The sequence below is a fragment of the Micrasema longulum genome, unplaced genomic scaffold (genome assembly GCF_059751315.1).
Source record: "Micrasema longulum isolate JH-2025_06_02 unplaced genomic scaffold, ASM5975131v1 h1tg000237l, whole genome shotgun sequence".
Classification (NCBI taxonomy): domain Eukaryota; kingdom Metazoa; phylum Arthropoda; class Insecta; order Trichoptera; family Brachycentridae; genus Micrasema; species Micrasema longulum.
In genome coordinates this window covers 498872-520929 of record NW_028277442.1, presented here as the reverse complement: position 1 = coordinate 520929, position 22058 = coordinate 498872, and the positions used below count along the sequence as shown (strand labels likewise).

Sequence of the window (22058 nt, the reverse complement as noted above, 5' to 3'; positions counted from 1 at the left end):
ATTTTTAAAAACCCCGGCAGTACGCAGAACGAATCCCATCTTCAATACATTACCACTGATTGCTGTAATCTGTAGCTAAGTTTATGGTCAATAATCATAGAATTGTTTTTCTCCGCATGGGCAACTCTATTAGGTTTTTTATTACTTAAAGAATATTTTGCATTTACGAAAATTAACAATCGCACTTAGCAATTGCTGATGTTGTTAAATAATCATTGTGAATTCGCTATGCTAATGCTAATTATTCCTTCATTAGTAGCAAAACTGTAGCGCAGACATAAACCAGTTTCGATATTATTTTGTTCACACGTTCGTCCTCGTCGCACGCGAGGATAAAACGTATAGCTGTCTTTCTTACCCTCATTACATATACAATGTGGTGAGAAGTTGTAGCCGTGAGAAAAGCCATGTTAATACTCCGCATTGTTTTAATTCCTTATCAAAAGATGGTGTTGTCTGTTGTAAGTCAGACGATTTGTAATGTTTTTTAAAAACTTGGTTGCATCGAATTAAGAATAGTCCAGAAGGAGCGTAGAATCATATTTGAATACAACGGACTGTGTCCAATAATCCCTCTATGCCCCACTTTCGCCGCGCGCATTCGTGAAGTCACCGAGTAATGTTGCACGATGGGAAAAAATATAATCATTACAAAAATGTAAGGTAAAAAAAAAGCAATTTAAAATTAATAAAATGTTATTGTGCACGCGGAAACATTGATTGACACAACAGAGTAGATAAGTAAAGGGTCATTTTTTTATATTTTTTTAATTTTTTTTTTGTTTTTTACAATAAACATAATGATAAAACAGAGTGTTAAAAAAATGAAGCATAATTACATATCAATGAAATACATATTAATAGAAAAATAGTAAACAAATAATCCCACAAAGGCATGGCTTGTTCGTGGGTATACAAGAAAATGTTAATGAATTTTTGCTCCTATAGTAAATAATGGACAGTTATAATATTTTTGTATACAATAAAAAAATAAAAAAATAAATATTCTGTAAAAGATAATATGGTATTTTTTTTATAGTAATTAAAAAAGGAAATAAAAATATTTAAAAAAAAACACAAAAATATTCCTTATTATTAAACGGCAACAAAATAAATTATAGGAAAAAAGAGTTCATATCTTTAGTTAGAAGGAATTTAATAAGAGTAATTGAATTAATGAACTTTGAACTTAAAATATAAAACAAATTTTATTTTACATAAAGCGGATATTTTTATATCATGTTAAATAATATTTGATGGTAAAAAAATTTAAATGTCCATTTTGTTTTCTTCGACAATCTGACAGATGGAAAAATAATTCAATTTTTAAGTAATGCATTTGCTACTTACACATACATTTGCTAATTACACATGAAATGTGATCCCATCCTGTTTCTTTAAGATCTCAGCAGTATTTCTATACTTTAAAACGACACAATACGGCATAGTTAAATTTAAATCGGGAGTTGCCTACTGAGCGACGTCTACACAGAAACTAATGGGTCAAAACGTAAAACTACTCTTTTAAGAGTAGTTTAGTCGCCTTGATGCGCGTATGCGGTTTCTGAACTATTCTCAATTCTATGCTTGATTGGTTAAAATATTTTTTTAGCGAAGGGGTTTAAGAGTAAACCTTTTAAAAATTACATTTTATGAAACACATTTTCTTTTACATCAATCTATCAGGAGTCAATCCTTAATGTCTCGGACTAGCATCCCTACAGTATCTTTGTTTAAATCATGCCTGAAGAAACATCTCCTTTCTCTTCCGTGGTTTCTCCTCATTTCCTCTCCGTTTATTTCCTTTTCCCATTGAAGACTAGTATAGATATTAATTCATTTGCATACTTACACAGATTGCTAGTTCTTTTTTATTATTTGTTTATCAATATAATTTGTATGTGATGTAAGCGTGGTTTTTGAATCTGTAAGTGAGTATTATTTTAGCGTATAATTGTTTTGGTGTCATAAGTTGTGATTTGTGAAATATTTCTTCAGTATATGTCTGTATCGGGACTCTGAGTATTATTTTAAGTATGGATTTTTGTGCAACAAATACATTATTTAAAACTGTGTCACTCGCACCACCCCAACCGATTATACCATACTCCAAAATTGATTCTCAAAATTGAACTCATTACATTGGCATCTATTTTCTTTTATTATTTTAGTTTTTCTTGCATACATTTTGAAACATAAATGACATTACAACTTTTATTTTATTTAAAACATTTAAGTTTGTAAGTGAAAATTCTTGATGGAAGTTCATTGTAATTTATTATATAAATAAAACACGAGTGATACTTTAATCTACAAATTTGGAATATCCAGTGACCGGTTTCATCAAATACATTAGTTCAAATACATTTAACTCTTTAATAAAGATACCAGTCTCGAAGATGTCGCGAAAGCGATGAAACCGGTCACTGGATGTTCCAAATTTGTGGATTAAAGTATCACTCGTGTTTTATTTACATAAAAAAATTTATTTTATTGTTTTTTTTTTTAATTGATTTAGTCAACCCATCCTAACAAGAATGATTTGTGCCGTATAGAGTGCTTTAAATGTTTTAAAAATGAATGCAAATATATTTCCGTTTAAAAATTTAATCATTTAAAACAATAAATTTGGACAAGTGCAAGACTACTTCTGGGGATGAGACTGACAAGACATGGGATGAATTTAAGGGGTGGGGAAGGTTTAGTTTCCAATACAGAGGATATGCACCCCAAACGGAGCATCCGAACAACCCGTGGTCAATGCATTCCTCGTCAAACCCGCACTCACACCGAGGACTGTCCACAATCTTAATTTCAAACAAATGTTTATCCACAATACATTGGCCGATCCTCGGGCTGATAATATTGGAGACCATTCTTTAAGACAATCTGCAGGCATGATACCAGGGAGAGGGTCGGATGAAATTTTGTATACTTTATATTGAATTCTTGTTTGAATTTGAGGTTTGCCAAAACTGATTCCAACCAACAAAACTAAGCAAATTTATTGGTTTTTTATTCTGTGTCCTCTTGTTCTCTTCATTTGGAAAAAATGGACACAAATTATGTTAACACCCAATATATAAAATCACAACTTAATAAAAAAAAAACACTTAAACAAATTAAAAAAATTTATTGCAAAAATACATTTTTTTTTATTACAATTTATATAGAAAAAATAATATACATATCTGCTTTACCAATCTTTCGTCATTCATTCATTCCACATGTCCAAACATGACGTGATAGCTACTTTCAGGTAAATCCTGAATGAATACAGCGGAGATGATTCCACCTCGTGGTCTAGTGCTTGGTGTGTTCGGCTACCATGTTTGAGGTTCTGGTTTCGATTCCTAGGACGCTCAACACGAAAAATTAATTTACTACGTATTTTTTTTTTTAAAAGAAATATTTGCTTTCTTATGATTTACCCAAATGTTTTATTGTGAGAGCCATTTTCAACGAGTTGTGAACATCTCATTATTGAATCAAATTGGGACGAACTGGGATTCGAACCATAGATATGTGGGTCCGAAACACTAGCCATGAGACCACAACCCGATTAATTTATTTATAAAGTGGTTTTATGCTGCAGTATTTCACTGTTCCTGGACTGGCGCCTGAGGAGTAAGGCTGATCACCTTACCATCTTATACAACACACTGCACGCTCTATTTATTTATTCATATTTTTCGCTTACAAACTATAATTAATAATAAAAATAATGTGACCTCACTGGGGTTTCCCGTGCTGAGGACACTTAACAATTTAGTTTTTTTAAATTACACTTGAGAATAAACAAAGAAGACTAACTTAAAAACGAAGATAATTAACAAATATTCAGACAGTTTTAAAAACAAGGTATTTATGTACATCTATATTATTTATATTATAAAACACACAATGAGAATAACAAAAACCTAACATAAGCTATACAGTTGTGGAGCAGTTGATTCAGTATTGGTATGGGCGAATGAGACAATCCATTCTACTTCTACCTAGCTCCACTATCCATGCACCATTAGTACTGTGGGTTGCCTAAATGTGCTCCTCATAATGAGCTTAGGTCATGGGCCAGGAAGCAGAGCGTAATGCTCTGGCAAAAAGTAGCTGGTCAACACTATGCGAAGGAACTGATAAAAAGCTACTCGCAAAGTTTTGCTTTTGACCTGATGAAGCTTAGCCTCATCAATTGAGGGTTATCACTAGAGCCCGCCCAGGGCACTGCAGATCGAACAAACACCGCGCTAGAATGAACCTTTCCCAAACTTCTAGATGTAGGTTCTGCAGTCCAGATGAGGAAACACCTACACACATTATATGTGAATGTGATGCTTTACATCATAAAAGCCTCATCTTCGGGAGACCACTGGTTAAACCTGAGGATGTTAAAGTGCTCGCCCCCTACCTGATAGCTCGATACTTTACAGATCTGGGCTTGGAGAGGGAGATTTAGCAAAATGTAAACTCTCACCTTCCACACAGTAGCCAGGCTCTTTTCAATTCAATACAATTCATTTATTTAAATATAACATATACATTGCATACATTACATACATATATTAAATACGTACATATTATAAAAAATATAAAAATACATGAAAGAGGCTCATGTCACAGTAGTAGGAGAATCCTGCTACGAAAAACCCCTTTAGATACATGGAACAGATCAATATCCAGAGCGATGTTGTTCAGCATAGCGGTAGCCCTTCCAATGGCAGGGTGGTCCTGTATATCGGAATATGAAACAAACGATGCTGACGCTGTCTTAGGTAATTATCAGGAACATACAAACCAATGCTTATCATAATCTCAGAATTATTGACCATACCGAGCGCAACTATCGATAAAAATGTGTAGTCTAATACACATTTTTTCTAGTCTCTAAACTGTTGTAGCCAAGCATACCCTGGAGAAACTCGGTCGGGTAAAGCCGAGGATTATCTCAGAAAATTATTTTGGATTTTCTCTATCATAAGAGAGTACTTCAGTTCATGTGGCCCCTAAATCATCGAGCCACTCTCGAGTCTACTTCGCACGGAGGAGTTGTAAAGAGTTCTCAGTACGCGGGTGTTTTCGAAAACCCTGGCAGTACGCAGAACAAATCCTAACCACCACTGATTGTCTCTATGTGTTCATGAAGTGTCAGGGTGCTCACAAATCTAACGCCCAGATCCTTAACATTCGATGTTCGTATCAGATTCTGGTCATTCGTTTTGTAGCAAAATAGGTTATCTTTATAGACCTGGGCTTGGGGGGCAAGAACTATTCACAGGGACCCGTCACAATAGATGTCCACAGGTCGTAGTGATGTCAGGAGCTTGCCTAGCACTGACCCCCACCACTAAGAATAAGAATGCACCAGAAGATGTGGATCAGGGTTTGTAGGTGAAGTGTTGATGTAATAGATAGGTGCTTAAATATACAAATAAGTCAATTTCTTCAACTCTGGTTAAATAACTGTCTATATTATAATATCAAATGGTGGTGGTGGTAGATTATCCAAAGCGCTTGAAGCATAACCTCAACTTCTAGTGAGAGTAATGGGGAAGTTCTCTGTGACAAGATGATCGTCTTGAAAAATGATGGCCACGTTTACTTCGAATTCTGAAACAAATGTTTTAAAACAATAATATAAATATGTCTAATGATGAAGTTCAACGGTTTTTTTTAATATTTTTTAATTTGTTCATAGACTATTAAACTGAGCCAAATATTTTTTTATTTTTAAATAACATAAACAAAGACGACGGGCTCAAATTAAACTCAACATGGTTCCCAGCACTACATACTACAAAAACTAATAGAAATGTGCCTACTGCCGACTGCGACACTGTACAAATTACTAGTACTTAAACACATACTTTTTTCTACAACCCTCAGTTTACCCTGAAGATGGCTTCTGCAATGGTAGCCGAAACATCGGAACAAATCCAACACACACGATATCACCCAAAAAAGAAACATATTGATAACAGTGACCGTGAAAACCTTTGCACCTATTTAAGTAAAGGGTCATTTAATAAGAGTAATTGAATTAATTAAATTTGAACTTTAAAAAAAAACAAATTTTATTTGACACAAAACGGATATTTTTGTATCATAGTTGATGTTTTACAGATAATGTCGGTCAAATGTCCACCACAGAGTTGTTTAATCCGAGGTCCAATTTTCATTAGTTTTCATAAGTTTCAAAAGAAACATATTGAATGAGTCTATTGTTTAAAAATGTTGTCTGGTACATTGTAAATAAGTATTGTTATTGAAAAATCTTATGAAAAATACACAATGATTTTTTACCTACTTTTTTAATAATAAATAATAAGTTGGTAATAATTTGTTAAGATTTACCTATTTTAAAGTTTGTGGTGAGCGTAGTCGGGCAGGTGAAGAGCCTCGGCAGCAGCATGTATATCGGGATAGGAAGATTTCTACAAACATCCCCTTCTCCTATCTGGATGTTCTGTATCTCGGTCGCTGAAACAAATCCAAATATCATCGTAGAATGAACTTCTTAGATTTTCACGGCCGTTAAGATGCACAATAAGTTTTTCTGGGTTATTATGCCGTGTGTCGTTCGTACTCTTTACCGACGTTTCGGATCGCGTTACAGCGTCCATCATCAGGGTTGATGTTGTTTATGTATAAATATGTGTTATGTTAGGTACTTAGAATTTGTACTGTGTCGTAGTCGTTTATGTGTGACGTTATGTATTTGGGATTTGTACCGTGTCGTAGTCGTTTAGATTAATGTGTACCATTATGTACTTAGGATCTATATTGTATCACAAATCTGTGTTACATCGCAGTCTTTATGCGATTTCTTTATGACTGGGTACCAGGATGTTTTTAATCGCATCCCATCATCTCTGTTTATGTTGTCGGGATGTTTGTAAATCTCAATTGCTTCTTTTACTAGTCGAGTTTGGTGGTTCTTTGGCTCCCTAAGATTATCGGCTCAAAGGAAAACTTATGCCTCGTTTCTGTGCGGTGCTCAGCCAAGGCCGAATTTTCGGGGTAGCCGAGCCTGCATGCACTCATGTGCTCCTTTACTCTCGTAATCTTTCTGGCAGTCTGCCCGATGTATACCTTAGGACGGTTTTTACAATCCAGTTTGTAAATGCCGTCGGTTTCGAGAGGATCCCGGTCCTTTGCTGATTTTAGAAAATCTCTTATTTTTGCCGACTTGCCGAAAACAGTTTTAATCTGGTGTTTTTTAAGGATTTTGGAAATTCTATCCGTAATATTCTTTACATATGGCAAACAAGCTATCCCTTTATAGTTTTCGTTATTGCTGTCATACGTCTTGTTTGTGTTTGATATAGAAGCTATTCTAGCCAAAATCTCTTTCTTTTTGTATCCGTTTCCTTCTAGCGCGTTTGTTAATGTATTCAATTCAGCTTCTAAGCTTGTTTCTTCACAAAACTTCTTCAAAAGTTTCTTCCGAAACGTCGGTAAAGAGTACGAACGACACACGGCATAATAACCCAGAAAAACTTATTGTGCATCATCGTAGAAAATAAGAATATATATATTTTTTTTTATTTGATTTAATAGCATAATTATACATTTTTGCAATTTAAAAAAATTTCAATTGTTATATTTTTACTAAAACTAAAATCCCACCAAGCCACTTTTTGTAGCTTGTTGGTGAAGATTGTATTTATACTGACTTAATAATATTATTTACATTTATAAAAGCAATGAATAACATATAAAAATTAACAGCCGGAAAGATCAGAATAAACATGTTTATACAAATAATAATATATAAATTTATTTTTTAAATACAAGAAATAATCCCAAATAATGAACTCTACGAAAGAATTTTCTGTATAAATTCGATGTGAAGTTAAAAATGTGTACATTAATAATTCAACTGATTTTTCTAAAATCAATTTGTTTCCAAATTTGCAAATAAATCAAATCTTTAAAAATAACATACCATCTCTAGCGTAGCCTTCAGCACAGCCGCATGTTTCAACTCTCACCAGTTGAAGCTCTATGGACTTTATGGGGACGGAGCATTCCTTCACAGTTATCTATAATTTAAAACAAAACAATATTTATTTATTTATTGACGGACATTGTCCATGTATACAATTTATAAGGTTTAAATATTACAATAAAAGAATAGTTTCAAACATAAAAAAAAAAGAAAAGAAGCATTGACAAACATAAGGAACATAGAGACAAGATCTGGACTATTTATTTAGTTCTTGTTTAAATCGTTGTAAACTTAAACCAAAAAAGTCCAGATCTTGTCTTGAGTTAACAATACGACAAAGGCGGGTCATTGGAGAATTTAGGCCATAGTTTGTTCTATGCTGATCGATGAACAGTACTTCATTGTTTCTCAATCTACGAGTCGGAATATTGAATTTTACATGTCCCAGTAATGATGGAACATCGATTATACCATTTAGTATGCCGAACATATATATGGAGTCAATATTAGTTCTACGTTTTTGTTGACTAGAAATATTTAACATTGACTCTATTTCAGCATAAGAATAATTATCTCAATATACAACATACTTAAGATAAGACTGCTTTCTTGCAGTGCTCGATATCAGCAAGCAATATTTACAGGCAGTGGTGGTCATTCAAACTAACAGAGACGTGCACCCGCCAATTTCTCATTATTATGAGACTCAGAGTTCCAATAGTGATCTGAGTTCTAGACAAATTGGTAGAACTTCTAGACACAGAGACAATACTCTTACATAGAACAAAAAATATATAATATAGAACTGTGGAAACGTTATAAGGCCTCAAGCTGAAAAGGTTACTGACTGTTTTCCTTAGTAAAATTGGTCACGGAGAGTCTGAGAGATTGATGATGGCTGTTAGATGGCCAACACATGTTCTTGTTTGAAGTGTTATTTTTAGTTGATTAATTTTTAAAGTTACTTATTATTTTTATTTAGCCACTGTTGTCTATGATGTAATCAGCAAGAACAACCAAAAACGTCATATCACCCTTCACCTTGAAAATGCTAGCTCTCAAACAGCACATCTAACAAATAACAACTAACAATTAATTGTTAATGAGAAAAACATAGAATTAATGTCTCTTTGCCAGTATTCACCTGATTTATGGTCTAATGTCGAATTAACGTCGGTTCCCAAATGTCGAACAAAAAATACAAATAAAATACAGGACACCAGTGAGGGAACATTTTTTTTTTTTAAAACACAAAAAGAAAGTGCGGTGTTTCTTTTTATTTATTAATAGACTATTAAAATAAGTTAATTTTTATTTTTTATGTTTATGTATCGTTTTATCAGCGCTATGAATTTTTTAAGTTTTATATTTCTGAAATTACTCCTTGTGTGACGTCTCAAATTCTCTTCCGTTTCCTCTCGGTCAGTTCTGCTGATAGGTCCGTTGACTTTCCGTCAACCAGAAATCTTCCACAACTCACTTATCACTGGTTGATTCATATGAACTAGTGACGTCGTTCAAAGTACTTTATTTTTATTTTAATATTTTTAAATATTTTTTTCATACATTTTCAAGAATCTTTATTAACTTTGCCGTATAATTGAAAGCTCTAAATATTACCGCACCCAAGAAAACATTTTTTGTATCCTATTCCCCTTAGGTAAGTTCCTCATTGTAAAATGATGAATAAATAAATTGTAAATCAACCAACCTGCCCCGTAAACGGTTTGTCCAAAGAACAAACCGTGGCATCCAGTTCCGCTAAAATGTTAAACTTTGGTATTGTGTGATTTCTGCCGCCCTCGCCCTGCCCCCCCAGTAGGCTCCGTGCGTTCTGGATTGTTTGCGGACTTATGACGCACCTCACAGGTTTGGCTTCTACCTTATCCTTGCACTGAAAGAATAATCATCAATTATGTTTCATTTTTCAATTTCAATTTTACAAGAATTTTTTTGGGCATATTATATTCTGACACTAACTCATTTTTTTCGGCTTTGTGGCTTGACACATTGCATAACACCATCCATAATCGCAGTAAATAACTGACCTAATATTTTTACATAAAATCAATAATTCTAAATTCGATTGTTGCGAACTCTTAGATTTAATAAATATAAATATACCAATACGTAGAACTAGACAAAATAGTCCATATTATTGTCACCCTTCTCAAACTGACTATCTTTGTCACTCACCAATACCGCGTAAACACAGACTAGGAAACGAATGTACCTCTCATATCGACATTTTAAACTCGAGTCTCTGTGAATTCAAATCATCTCTTTATAGTAATGATTAACAAATTATTTGCAAAAGCTACTTATGCTAATGATAAGGTGTTTATTTATTTATTTATTTTTTTTTCTTTTGTATGCTGACATACATACATGGATATATATTTATATATATTTCTTGCTATTTTTATTTTTCTTTTATACCCATGTTTTACTACTACTACCATCACGCCATTTCTCCGTAGGGGTAGGCAGAGAGAATGGACCGTCACACACGTCTATCCTGGCATACAATCCTAGCCTCTTCCACATTCATACATCTTGTCATACATGCCCTTCGGTTCCGTCTGCTTTCGACATGACCAGACTTAAGATTTTGGTTTATCTGATCATGCCACGTCTTCCTCGGTCGTCCTCGTCTCACGTTGCCGTTCATTTTCGCCATATATACTTGTTTTACCATTCTTTCGTCGTCCATTCGTTCTACGTGACCAAACCATCTCAGAGACCCTCTCTTAATCTTATCAATTATACTTGACTCAGATTTACACTCTCGCCTGATTTCATAATTCATTGATTTCCCACGCATTCGTCTAAGAGATCACATTTCAACCGCATTCACTCGGCTTTCATCCTTCCAATACCAGTTCCATTTCTCACTTCATTTACTGTGCTAATTGCTCCGTTCCTTTTGTTGCCCACATTCACTCTCCTTTCAACATCTTTTTCTACTCTTCCGTTCTTCGTCATACATTGATTTACCACACATTCGTCTAAGAGATCGCATTTCAACCGCGTTCACTCGGCATTCATCCTTCCTCTGCCAGTTCCATGTTTCACTTCCATACATAAGTGTTGGGACTAAAACTCCGTTGTGCACTGCCAGTTTAGCTTCGATTGACATATTTTTATTAGAAATTACTGTGCTTAGTGCTCCGTTCATGTTTTATTATTGTTTTTTAGTTTTTAATTTTTGTATATCTAACTAACTCATTATATTGTTATATTTTATATTGTAAAAGGCACTTGTGCCGTATAATAAATAAATAATATAGTAGTTTTCCATAGGGTTCTCTTTACTTCCGAGTGGGGAATTAATTCTAATCGATTTCCCTTTTCAGAATTTTTACCTGACGGTAGCCACCGAGTCGAAAACACCCATTCAAGGTTCTAGTTCTATTTCACTCACAGAACTGTATTCCTCGATCATCAACAATAAAAATAACAAATAAATAAATAAGAAAAGTATTATAGTTATCAAAAACATTTTTCACTTTGTGGTATGACATTTTACACTTATTTGTTTATAAATTTGTATAAACCACTTAATTTTTTTTTTAATTACACTTCGACCGGTTTCGGGGTTACTACCTCATCGTCAGGAATTTAACTAACTTACAATTACACGCGTTACTATTTATATAATAAAATATTGTATGAAAGAGACAGAAAATTGAAAGAAAGAGAGAGAAAGAAGATAAAATAAATCATAACGGGAATAGTTTTAAAAGAGGACTCGAAGTTAAATTTAATTGATTATTTGAAGTTTTTGATTAATGGCTTTACTAATTTCTAATCGTTCTAAATTATCTAAATGAAAAGCATTTTTATTGACATGCAAAATTTCTACACACGTTTCTTGATTAAATTCATGGTTTTCGGATATAAGATGATTTGCGAATTCTGTTTATACAAATTTATAAACAAATAAGTGTAAAATAAGAAAAGGTCCAGAAAAGGAAATACCAAAGAAGTTTTTTACACGGAAATCAAATTCTCACCTTTCTGTACTGCACCATAAACTCGCAAAAAGTGCCGAGGTCTTTATTTAGGAAAGATCTCTTCATCGTGCAGCGGAGGACGTACGTGATGCTGACGAACACTCCGTGATAGGTCTCCAGCAGGCAGGACTGCGCCTGCCCGGTCGGGGCTGCGGCCTGGGGGCCGCGCGGCCTTCTGCTGGCCAGAGGAAACTCGAAGGGAATCTCGGTCACTCCGAGTGGCAGCTTGCCCCCGCCTTGCAAATCCAAAGTACAGGATATGAGAGAAATCGGCTATGGAAAAAAAATTACAATCTTTTTCATTAAAGAAGCATACAATTACTGTGCGTAATTATAGTCCTTAAAATATAGCGTGATTAGAATGACAGTTGTCAGAAAAACTGACAACATAACTTTGTAGTAACATCTAAGGAGTGATTTATATTGACACACAAAAAATCATTCGTATTTGGTATGTTAATTTATTTTTTTTATACAATGCTTGACATATAAATCAACAAATATATAAAATCAGCTTTAAAACTAAGTAAAAACTACAATCAACCTAATTTTTAACGACGTTCTTACAAGGTTACATCATTTTGCCAAAACGTTTGTAATTTGATCAAATAAAAAATAATTTGTTTGATAATGTTCACAAAAAAAGTATAAATGTCTTTTTTTGGTGAATAATTGTATTCAACACACTATAGTGGGCTTTTCTTGCGTTTTTTAAAATTAATTTTCGGAAACAGAGTCTCATGTTTGCATGAAAAATCTGATAAAATCGATTTTATCGGTACATGATTAGTGATCAGTAATTTCCCATCACTATTGACATGAGTTTGACAGCTGTCATTTTAATCAAGCTAAATTTTAAGGACTATAATTTGTGTACTTTTTAATATGTTTATGTTATTTCTTTAATGGGCGGACTTAAGAGTATAACGTCGTTGGCAATTCATCACCGCGTAACTCAAATTGGACATATTTAGAAGAGAGAGATTAACTCTTCCAAAATTCTGGTTGTATTTTACTTGCAGAACTGCATTCTTTATCCACCTAGACACATATTTTATAATGTTATTATATTGACTTTAGTCATTGAAATATTCACCGCGATCTCGTACCTTGACAGAGTTCCTAAAGGCTTCAAACATGCCGATATTCTTGTTGCTCAGCTGTAAGGAGACCGCTCCCTCCATCAGAAGACTAATTCCATCGTGACGGACATCCGAAGGGCTCGATACAACAACCAAACCACTCACTACCTCCTGCAAAGAGACAATTACTCGTTATACCAGAGAAAGGTTTTTTAAATCCAATCGCCGTTGCATATTGTCACCATTGAAAATTATAATAAATGCTTACGAAAATACCAGTTTCTAAATTTCAAATTCAAATAAATAAACATTCCTATTTGTTCGCGCCACGTTTTATTTTACAGATAATTGCCACTCTTTCGCAAATTGAAACACTTCTGCTTGTTACTCGTCGCCGGGTAATGTTGCTTGATGGGGAAAAAAAATACCTAAACATAAATGTAAGGTAAAAAAAAAGCAATCTGCCAATTTCTCTAAAATGTTATTGTGCACGCGGAAACATTGATTGACACAACAGAGTAGATAAGTAATGGGTCATTTAATAAGAGTAATTGAATTAATGAACTTTGAACTTAAAATATAAAACAAATTTTATTTGACATAAAACGGATATTTTTATATCATGTTAAATAACATTTGATGTTTTAAAGATAATGTCATTCAAATGTCCCCCACGGCGTTGTTAAATCCGAGGTATAATTTTCATTAGTTTTTTTATTAGATGAGCAAAGTTGGGTAAAACAATTTACTCCCCTGCCAACTCGACAATCTGACAGATGGAAAAATAATTCAATTTTTAAGTAATGCATTTGCTACTTAAACATTATTTTGTTAATTACACATGAAATGTGATGCAATCCTGTTTCTTAAGAACCTAGCAGTATTTCTACACTTTAAAAGGACACAACACGGCATAGTTGAATTCAAATCAGGAGTAGCGTACTGAGCGATGTCTCCAAAGAAACAAATGGGTCAAAACGTAAACCTACTCATTTATGAGTAGTTAAGTCGCCTTCTGTTTGATGTGCGTATGCGGTTTCTGGACTATTCTTAATTCTATTTTTAACTCATCTGACATCACCCACTTGTAATGTTCATTATGCATTGACCATAGAACATAAATAAAAAAACATTGTGAAAACCCCCGAAACAAGGATGTCAGTCATAAACCACCAAAAAGTTGTAAATTGTAATGAGGTGCCAAGCCTGCGCTTACTAAGTTCACAAAGCTTGGATTTTTTGCACGCAATTTCAACCATATGTGTGATACTTTGCCAATGCTGTCGGCGAAAACATCAATTGGGTACTTAGACACTTACATAGTATCATAAACGTAAACCGATACCAATGCCCAGCGGCATCGGTAATAAGTAAGTCCCGCATTTGGATTTTATTATTTAGGTTCTTATTTCGAAAATGATATTTTTAAAACAATTGAAGAGTTTTTGCTCAACTGTTGACAGTGTTTTTGTTCGATATGTCCGAGAAGAAGTTCGTTACAAAAGTAAATAAATGTATGGAGAAAACCACAAACAAAATGTCGAATAATGTTCCCTCATTATATACAAGATCTCGCTATTTCCGTGATCGTTATAACCAAGTTCGACTGTAGTACAATCGATGTGCCATCATTACTGGGAGAGTTAAAATTCTATATTCCGACTCGTAGGTTGAGAAACAATGAAGTACTGTTCATCGATTAGCGTGGTCTTAATTCTCCAATGACCCGTATTTGTCGTATTGTTAACTCAAGACAAGATTTTGACTTTTTGGTTTAAGTGTACAACGATTTAACCTTGCACTATCCAGATCTTGTTTCGATGTCCCTTATGTTTGTCAATGCTTTTTTTATTACTTTTAAATGTTTTTAAGTATTCTTATAATGTAATATTCATCCCTATAAATTGTTTACATGGACAATGTCCATAAATAAATAAATAAATTATAATAATAAAAATACTTTATAGTTTTATTCCACTTTTATTTATAATTTTTTTACCAGTGACCGGGTTTTGTCGTGACCGACATCGTCAGACTGGTGTCGGACTGGTGTCAGACTGGTGTCGCCAGTGTGACGATGTCGGTCACGACGAAACTCGGTCACTGGTAAAAAAATTCTAAACAAAAGTGGAATAAAACTATAAAGTATTTTTATTATTATAATTAAAATGCAGTTCTACCAAGAAATGTCAGTAGAAAAACTCAATAAATAAATAAATATTAAATCTGAACACATGGATCTAATATGTTGAGTCTTTTTGTGATTTTGTTCTTGTGAATCAATCTACTTAGGAAAAACTAAAAGAAACTTTAATATTATAGTAAAAGAACACTTAAGGTGCCTAAATAATAATAATTTTTCTAAATTTGAAAACCATCTGAATAGTATAATTTTGAATAATCATAATTTTGGACAGACAACACTAGATTAAAAGTTCTTCGTGTTGAAAATAAAATGTGAAAATTTAATAATTTATTTTGAAAGAATGACAACTTGGATATCTTAGAAATGAAAAAACCAAATAACCAATATTTTGTTTAGTCCACTTCCTGTCTAGTTTTAGAGCCCCCGCTGATTGTGACAAAAAGTCAGCGTGACTTTTTGTCACAGTGTCAAGTGCTATGGAGATATATGAGAGTGCGCTCACTGCGGTGACATGACAATACGGTGACAAAAAGATCCAGCGTGACGTGACTGCCACCCGGCCTGCACATTGCTATGGGAGTGCGCTCACTAGGAACTTTTTGTCACTCTGACGGCAGACGCCTACAGAACGGACACGTGTTGTGAATTTTTCAGTTATATTTAAGATTAACATATTATTACAACAGTGATGAATGATAACATTTTAGACAAGATAATATAGAAGTTTAAGCATTTACAGGGCTAATGACCTGTCATTGGCTGGTTTAAGTCACCACTTTACACACTGTAAAACATTCACTATCCTACCCATATTTCAACATCTATATTCCTTCAACCCTTTCATCTGTTGATGTTTGTGATTGGATATTTGTTTTTGTATATTTGGATACGTTTATTTATGTAAATTGTTTGTGAATATATTTTTTGAATAAAAAAAAAACAGAGGCATTGAGGGGATCCTGAGGGGTGGGGACGACGTGTTAGCCTCTGTCTATACGTCCTCCTTCCCCCTCCTTAATCTGCATAGAGTTTGTATTCCTTAGGAATATTTATGATAACTTTCCTCTGTGCGCAGCTGACAGAGAGTCCCCCGGGACTCTATAACAGCTGCGGGTGGATGGTGGGCTTAAGGATCTCCCCTCAATGTTGATGTTTGTGAAGTTAAAGAGCTGAAACCTTTATTTATGCGGGCGAGATTTAAGATGGCTGCTTCTCTGCAAGAAGATGATATTGACAACGAATTATTAATAGAAGACATAGAGAAAAGGCCACCATTGTATAAAAAAAAAGGAATTCTCTGATATTCATTTGAAAAGGAAATTGTGGGACGAAATTTCAATTCAATTATTTCAAAACTGTTTATTGACATACGAAAATAATTTTAAAAACTTGAGAGGATTTTGACGTAATTCAGAATTCAGGGAGTCAAATTGTCCTTTTAATAATCGTTCATTATGTATGGGATGTACCCAGTAGTGTTTCTTCAGTTTAATTTTCCTTATGCGTAATTCAAGAGCGCAAATCACTGCGACCTCTTCGAAATCCATAGCTAAATGAACATTTTGTCACCAGCAGTGAGTAGTGAGCGCACCCACAGTGACACAACGTGACAGTGACAGAAAGTCACAGACAGCGGTCTCTGTTAAAGATCGTATCCATCTCACTAATGACAAACATGACAAAAAGACTTGACTTATTAGCACCATATGTTTATATTTAATATTTAGTACATTTTAACAAAGATAACGTAAACAATAATATGGTACAAATTCGCGCTGTCCACCCACCATTTATAAATATTGTACAAGTCGAAATATCTGCATAAAAAAGTAAATACGCGAATACTCACCCCCTCGTGGTATATTCTGTTGGCCTTTTTAAGTTTTATTTCAAGATTAACTGACATCGTAATGCACACACGTTATTTACAACAAAAATAAGATCCGGCGAACGTTAAACGTCAAAACACAACTTTGACATTTACTAAGCAATGATTTTGACATATGATTTCTTCTTCTTCTTCTTAGTATTTATTGGCTTTTTTACCTCCCAACTAAGTGTTCTAGCCAGTGTCGAGTTTTAGATTATACCATTATACTAAGTTAAATATTTACACATGTGTTGGTACTATATACAAGTTAGTGTGTTAGTATTTAATATTACATACACTATAAATATATTATAACTTATTTACAACGTAATACAATTTATAACTACATATTTACATACAATTTTAAATACATGTTTATTAGGTGGGGACAGGAGAGTTAGAATATGAATAGGGGATGGGAAGTTGATATCGGAGAGGTCTGAGAGGAATTCAGGATAACAATCATTTATCGGGCATCCAATAACTACACTTCGAAATTCATCTTTGAAAGGTAGGTACGGGATTTAAGTTTATAAATCTGTAAAAAAAAACACGATAATTTTTTAACGTCGATGGGCGCATTTACCCCATACCGTAATAAGTTATATACCATTTGAAAAATATTTTTACAGATGTTTTTTTTGTTTTCATGTCGACTCATCTCATTATAATAAGCTGTGTGTTGTGATAAATGTGAAAAATAGCACGTTTCATATATATTTCTACACATTCTTCTTTTAAAACAATTTAAGTTTATGATTCCTGTGGTGTTATTCGAAATACTCTTAGAGATTGATTGATGATTTTATTTTTTGCGTGTGACTACACTTTGCTTCATATACGGCCCCAATGATGATTAAACGTCAAATAAATACGAACATGTGAAACCAAACATGATGATTAAGCATTACCCAAAACACTAAATTAGACTGAATTGACCAAACAGTTTTACACGTCATTTGACATCTAATCATCGTTATGGCCATCTGTGAATCAAAGTGTAGTCGCATGCAAAAAATAAAATCCCAAAGTTAAGCGCACTCTGGGAGGTAGAAAAGCTTCAAAATAGCAACCTTGGGCTAGTATTCTGAATACTATAGCGCGCGTGGAGAACGCTTTGGTTTTTTTAGGTGTGAGTTACATTTATTATTTACCTTACTTATTATGTACAAGATTTACATTTCTTTAAGTGGATTTTTTTCTTTCAGTGTTGGGATCAAGAGGGATACTCTATAGTGAGCCAATTCGGAACTTCTCAGCATTTGTTCTTGTAAAGAGGAAACTATTTCCACAGTCATCAACAAGCTTTCCGTTCCACCTTAAGAGTGTTAGGCATTTTGTGTCCTACTTTGGTTTATTTTACCAATGTCCTGCAATAACTTGACCATGTAAAATACTACCTCTAGTGTGAGTTAAAACCTTTCAAGTATTTATTTTTGATTTTGTAAAAATAACTCTTTTAGGTATGATATTTTAAGTTTAGTATTTTAAAAATGCATGTTTGGTTTTTTTCACATTATAATCAATAATAAAAATAATGTGTCCTCACTGGGGTTACCCGTGCCAAAGACACTGAACAATTTACTTTTTTTATTTTACATGTGAGAATATACAAAGAAGACTTCTTTTTCTTCAGCCTTATTCTCTCCACTGCTGGATGGCGGCCTCTTCCAAACGTCTCTATTCCTTCCTATCACCCGCTTTCATCATCCATGTTTTACCAGCAATAGAGGCGATGTCATCGACCCATCTTTTCTGTGGCCTTCCAACACTTCTTTTGTTTGCCCATGGTCTCCACTTTGTTATTCTGGGTGTCCACCTGCCATCATTTTGCCTCGCCAAGTGTCCTGCCCACTGCCATTTCAATGTCACTGCACGATCCAAGATATTTACAACTCCAGTTCGGCGCCTTATTTCTTCATTTCTTACTCTGTCTCTTAGACATACACCGAGCACTTGTCTTTCCATAGATCGTTGCGTGCATTTTAATTTCTGGCTACTTTTTTTGTTACAGACATGGTTTCTAGTCCGTATGTTGTCACCGGAAATATGCACGATTTATATACTTGTCTTTTTAAGCATATAGGGACTTCTTTATTTTCAAAAATATATTTTAGTTTGCCGAAAGCAGCCTAACTTAGCCCTATTCTTCTTGGTAACTCCGCTGTCTGGTTATCTTTACCGAGTTTGACTTAGTGTCCTGGATATATGTATTCATTAACCACTTCAATCAAGAAGACTACAGAAAAAACTAACAAAATGTTAAGACAGTTATAAACACTACATATTTGTGTTAATATTTAATTTATGTATACTGTAAACCTGTATTATTTATATTATAAAACGCACAATAAAAGAACAAAACATAACATAAACTATATGTTTGTGAAGCGGGTGATTCAATATTGGTTTGGGCGAATGAGACAATCCATTTTACTTCTACCCACCTCCACTATCCATTTTTTATATCCTTCTTGAACATTTTCTAGTAACTAATTGTTTTAATGGACGGTGGAAGTAGGTTATAGATTTTAATTGCATAATATTTCAAAGCTACTTGACTGATAGAACATTAACGGTAAAAATTTGTGACACTTTGTCCCAAACTTTCTGTGCTACTAGTGGAGTTCCACAGGGCTCCCATTTGGGCCCAATACTTTTCATCATCTTTGTTAATGATGTAATGGATGTATTTGATGATGTGGAGATATTGCTGTTTGCCGATGACATGAAGATTTTTAAAATAATCAATACTGTAAATGATTGTAATATTCTGCAGCGTAATTTAGATAAAATGTTTCAGTGGTGCTCTGCTAATAAACTGCAATTGAATATTAAAAAATGCCAGGTAATGAGATTTTTTAGAATAAAAAATCCCATATTATTCGATTATCTGATGGGAAATACTCAATTAATCTCAACTTCTGAGGTGCGCGACTTAGGCGTCATTTTCGACCAAAAATTATCCTTCATTAGTCACATTAACAACATAACTAGTAAATCTCTGAAAATGTTGGGATTCGTGTTACGTGTGACTAATGAATTCAAAAACATAGGCACTTTGAAGTTGATGTATACTTCTTTAGTGAGAAGTCAGTTAGAGTACAACTCGACAATTTGGACTCCTTACTACAATTGTCATCAAAATTCTCTGGAAAGGGTCCAAAAAAAATTCTTAAGATACATAAATTTTAAACTTGGAATTAGTCATGAATTTTTAAATTACGATTTTTTATTAAAAACATTAAATTTGCTTAAACTTAACGATAGAAGAAAAATTATAGACCTGTTAAATTTGTATAAAATTGTGCATTCTATATGGGATTGCCCAGAACTTTTGTCACTCGTCAACTTCAGGGTGCCTGGAAGGATAACTAGGCGGGTGCCACCGTTTTGCAGTAGTAACTCACGCACAGTGTATGATTGTAATGCCGTATTGAGCCGACTTCATGAACTCGGCAATAGTTGTTCCCACATATCGGATATTTTTAATGTGGGGTATTGTTCTTATAGAACAAACCTTATAAACTTTTTCAAAGATGAGTAGTAATCATATTTAATGTAGTTACTTCATATATGATTTTCTGTTTTTATATATATTTTTATTATAAACCTTATTATGTTTAAAATTTGATTTACTTTTTATATTAATTTTTAAAGTTCTCGTATACTTTTTATTTCAAACTTTTGTTTTATTTAAACTTTTTTTTTTTCTTAAATATTATGTTATATAATTTTTAGGCTTGATTATTGTTCCTAAGTTTTGAGTGCAAATATGTAGTTTAAAAAATATCAAACCTTATATGTTTATATTATAAATTTGTAAAAGGCAATTATGCCGTGTATGTTAATAAAAAAAAAAAAAAAAAAAAAAATACTCTAAATCCCTTTGTCCGAAAGTGGTATTAGTTTGTATTTGTATAAATTGTCTTTGTTCATCTTTTTGTGACCAGGTGCTTTTTAAAAGTATAAATAAAACACATTTACCAAGTTACATATTGAGGAAACATTCCCCATTAAACATTTATTTTCTCATAAGTCTGAGACAAGCCCAGGAAAACACAATGTAACAATTCTTGAAAATCAACCACCAAACTATTCGTCTTTACAAACAACGCTAAACAAGAAAAAATACACCATTCTTGCCATAAGAAAAAAATACACATAGATATTTTTAACCATGTTTTTGGCATTTCAACTTTTTTACTAAACTCCAATTTATTATCATTTTTATAATATATGCATTTGATATTCAACTATTATTAAAGTTCTTAGTTATTTATATATTACAAAAATTACATTGATAAACTAGGGATTCAATAAATATTAGCTCTAAGTGCACAAGGATATATTTTTCAAGAATCGAATTCGACTCAACAGTACAAAAATATGAAATTTACTCCATTCATTTTTGATACATAAACGATAGCCCAAATAAAAACATGTAGTTACAACTATGTGTACTTCCCATACGGACAAAACTATTAATATGTTATTAAAAATATGTGATTCTGATAGTATTTTTTTTCTAAATTCAAATATGATATCGGTTTTTCCCCATCAGGCAGCATTTTCAAGATACAGGCATTTAAATTTTAAACATTTTAATACTTTCTCTGTTCTTAACCACACGATATTCAAACATTCTGACTTACCTAGAAACTGTGAGTAACATTTTTGAATGCCCGCTAAGCTGTGAATCTCCAATGGATTCAATAGTTCCTCAAACTTTTCATCGTGCATTAGTGATCGTATTTGTGGACCCACAAATATTCTCTCTTTAATTTTTGCATCACTAATTTTAGGAAACTTCTGTTGAAGGTACATGAAACCGGGAGTATCGTCCATGGCTTTGACGGAATTCTACGGGTGATAGAGAAATTCCGAATACATATTTGAAAACAGGATAAGAAACTGCATTAATTTCACAGTGAGTGAGACAAAAATCATGTTACTAATAGAGTCGCCCATACGGGCAAAAACCATTCTATGAAAC

General features: G+C 33.4%; 1 protein-coding gene across 1 annotated transcript; it reads right to left on the bottom strand.

Moving 5' to 3' along the window:
- Nucleotides 1-4956: 4956 nt before the first annotated feature.
- LOC148283451 (vacuolar protein sorting-associated protein 26C) lies at nucleotides 4957-17181 on the bottom strand. Its single transcript, XM_088243857.1, has 7 exons — nucleotides 17042-17181; nucleotides 13074-13217; nucleotides 11965-12237; nucleotides 9660-9842; nucleotides 7946-8042; nucleotides 6352-6477; nucleotides 4957-5607 (listed from the first exon to the last, which is right to left on the bottom strand). The coding sequence occupies exons 1-7, from the start codon at nucleotides 17096-17098 to the stop codon at nucleotides 5525-5527; spliced, it is 963 nt and encodes a 320-aa protein (XP_088099983.1). The 5' UTR covers nucleotides 17099-17181; the 3' UTR covers nucleotides 4957-5524.
- Between the last annotated feature and the right edge of the window lie 4877 nt (nucleotides 17182-22058).

Coding starts and splice junctions, on each gene's coding strand:
- LOC148283451 (XM_088243857.1), bottom strand. CDS start 17,098: ATGTCAGTTAATCTTGAAATAAAACTTAAAAAGGCCAACAGAATATAC. Junction 13,218..17,041: donor ACAGAATATACCACGAGGGG/GTGAGTATTCGC, acceptor GTCTCTTTGCAG/GAGGTAGTGAGTGGTTTGGT. Junction 9,843..11,964: donor TTATGGTGCAGTACAGAAAG/GTGAGAATTTGA, acceptor TTATTCTTTCAG/TGCAAGGATAAGGTAGAAGC.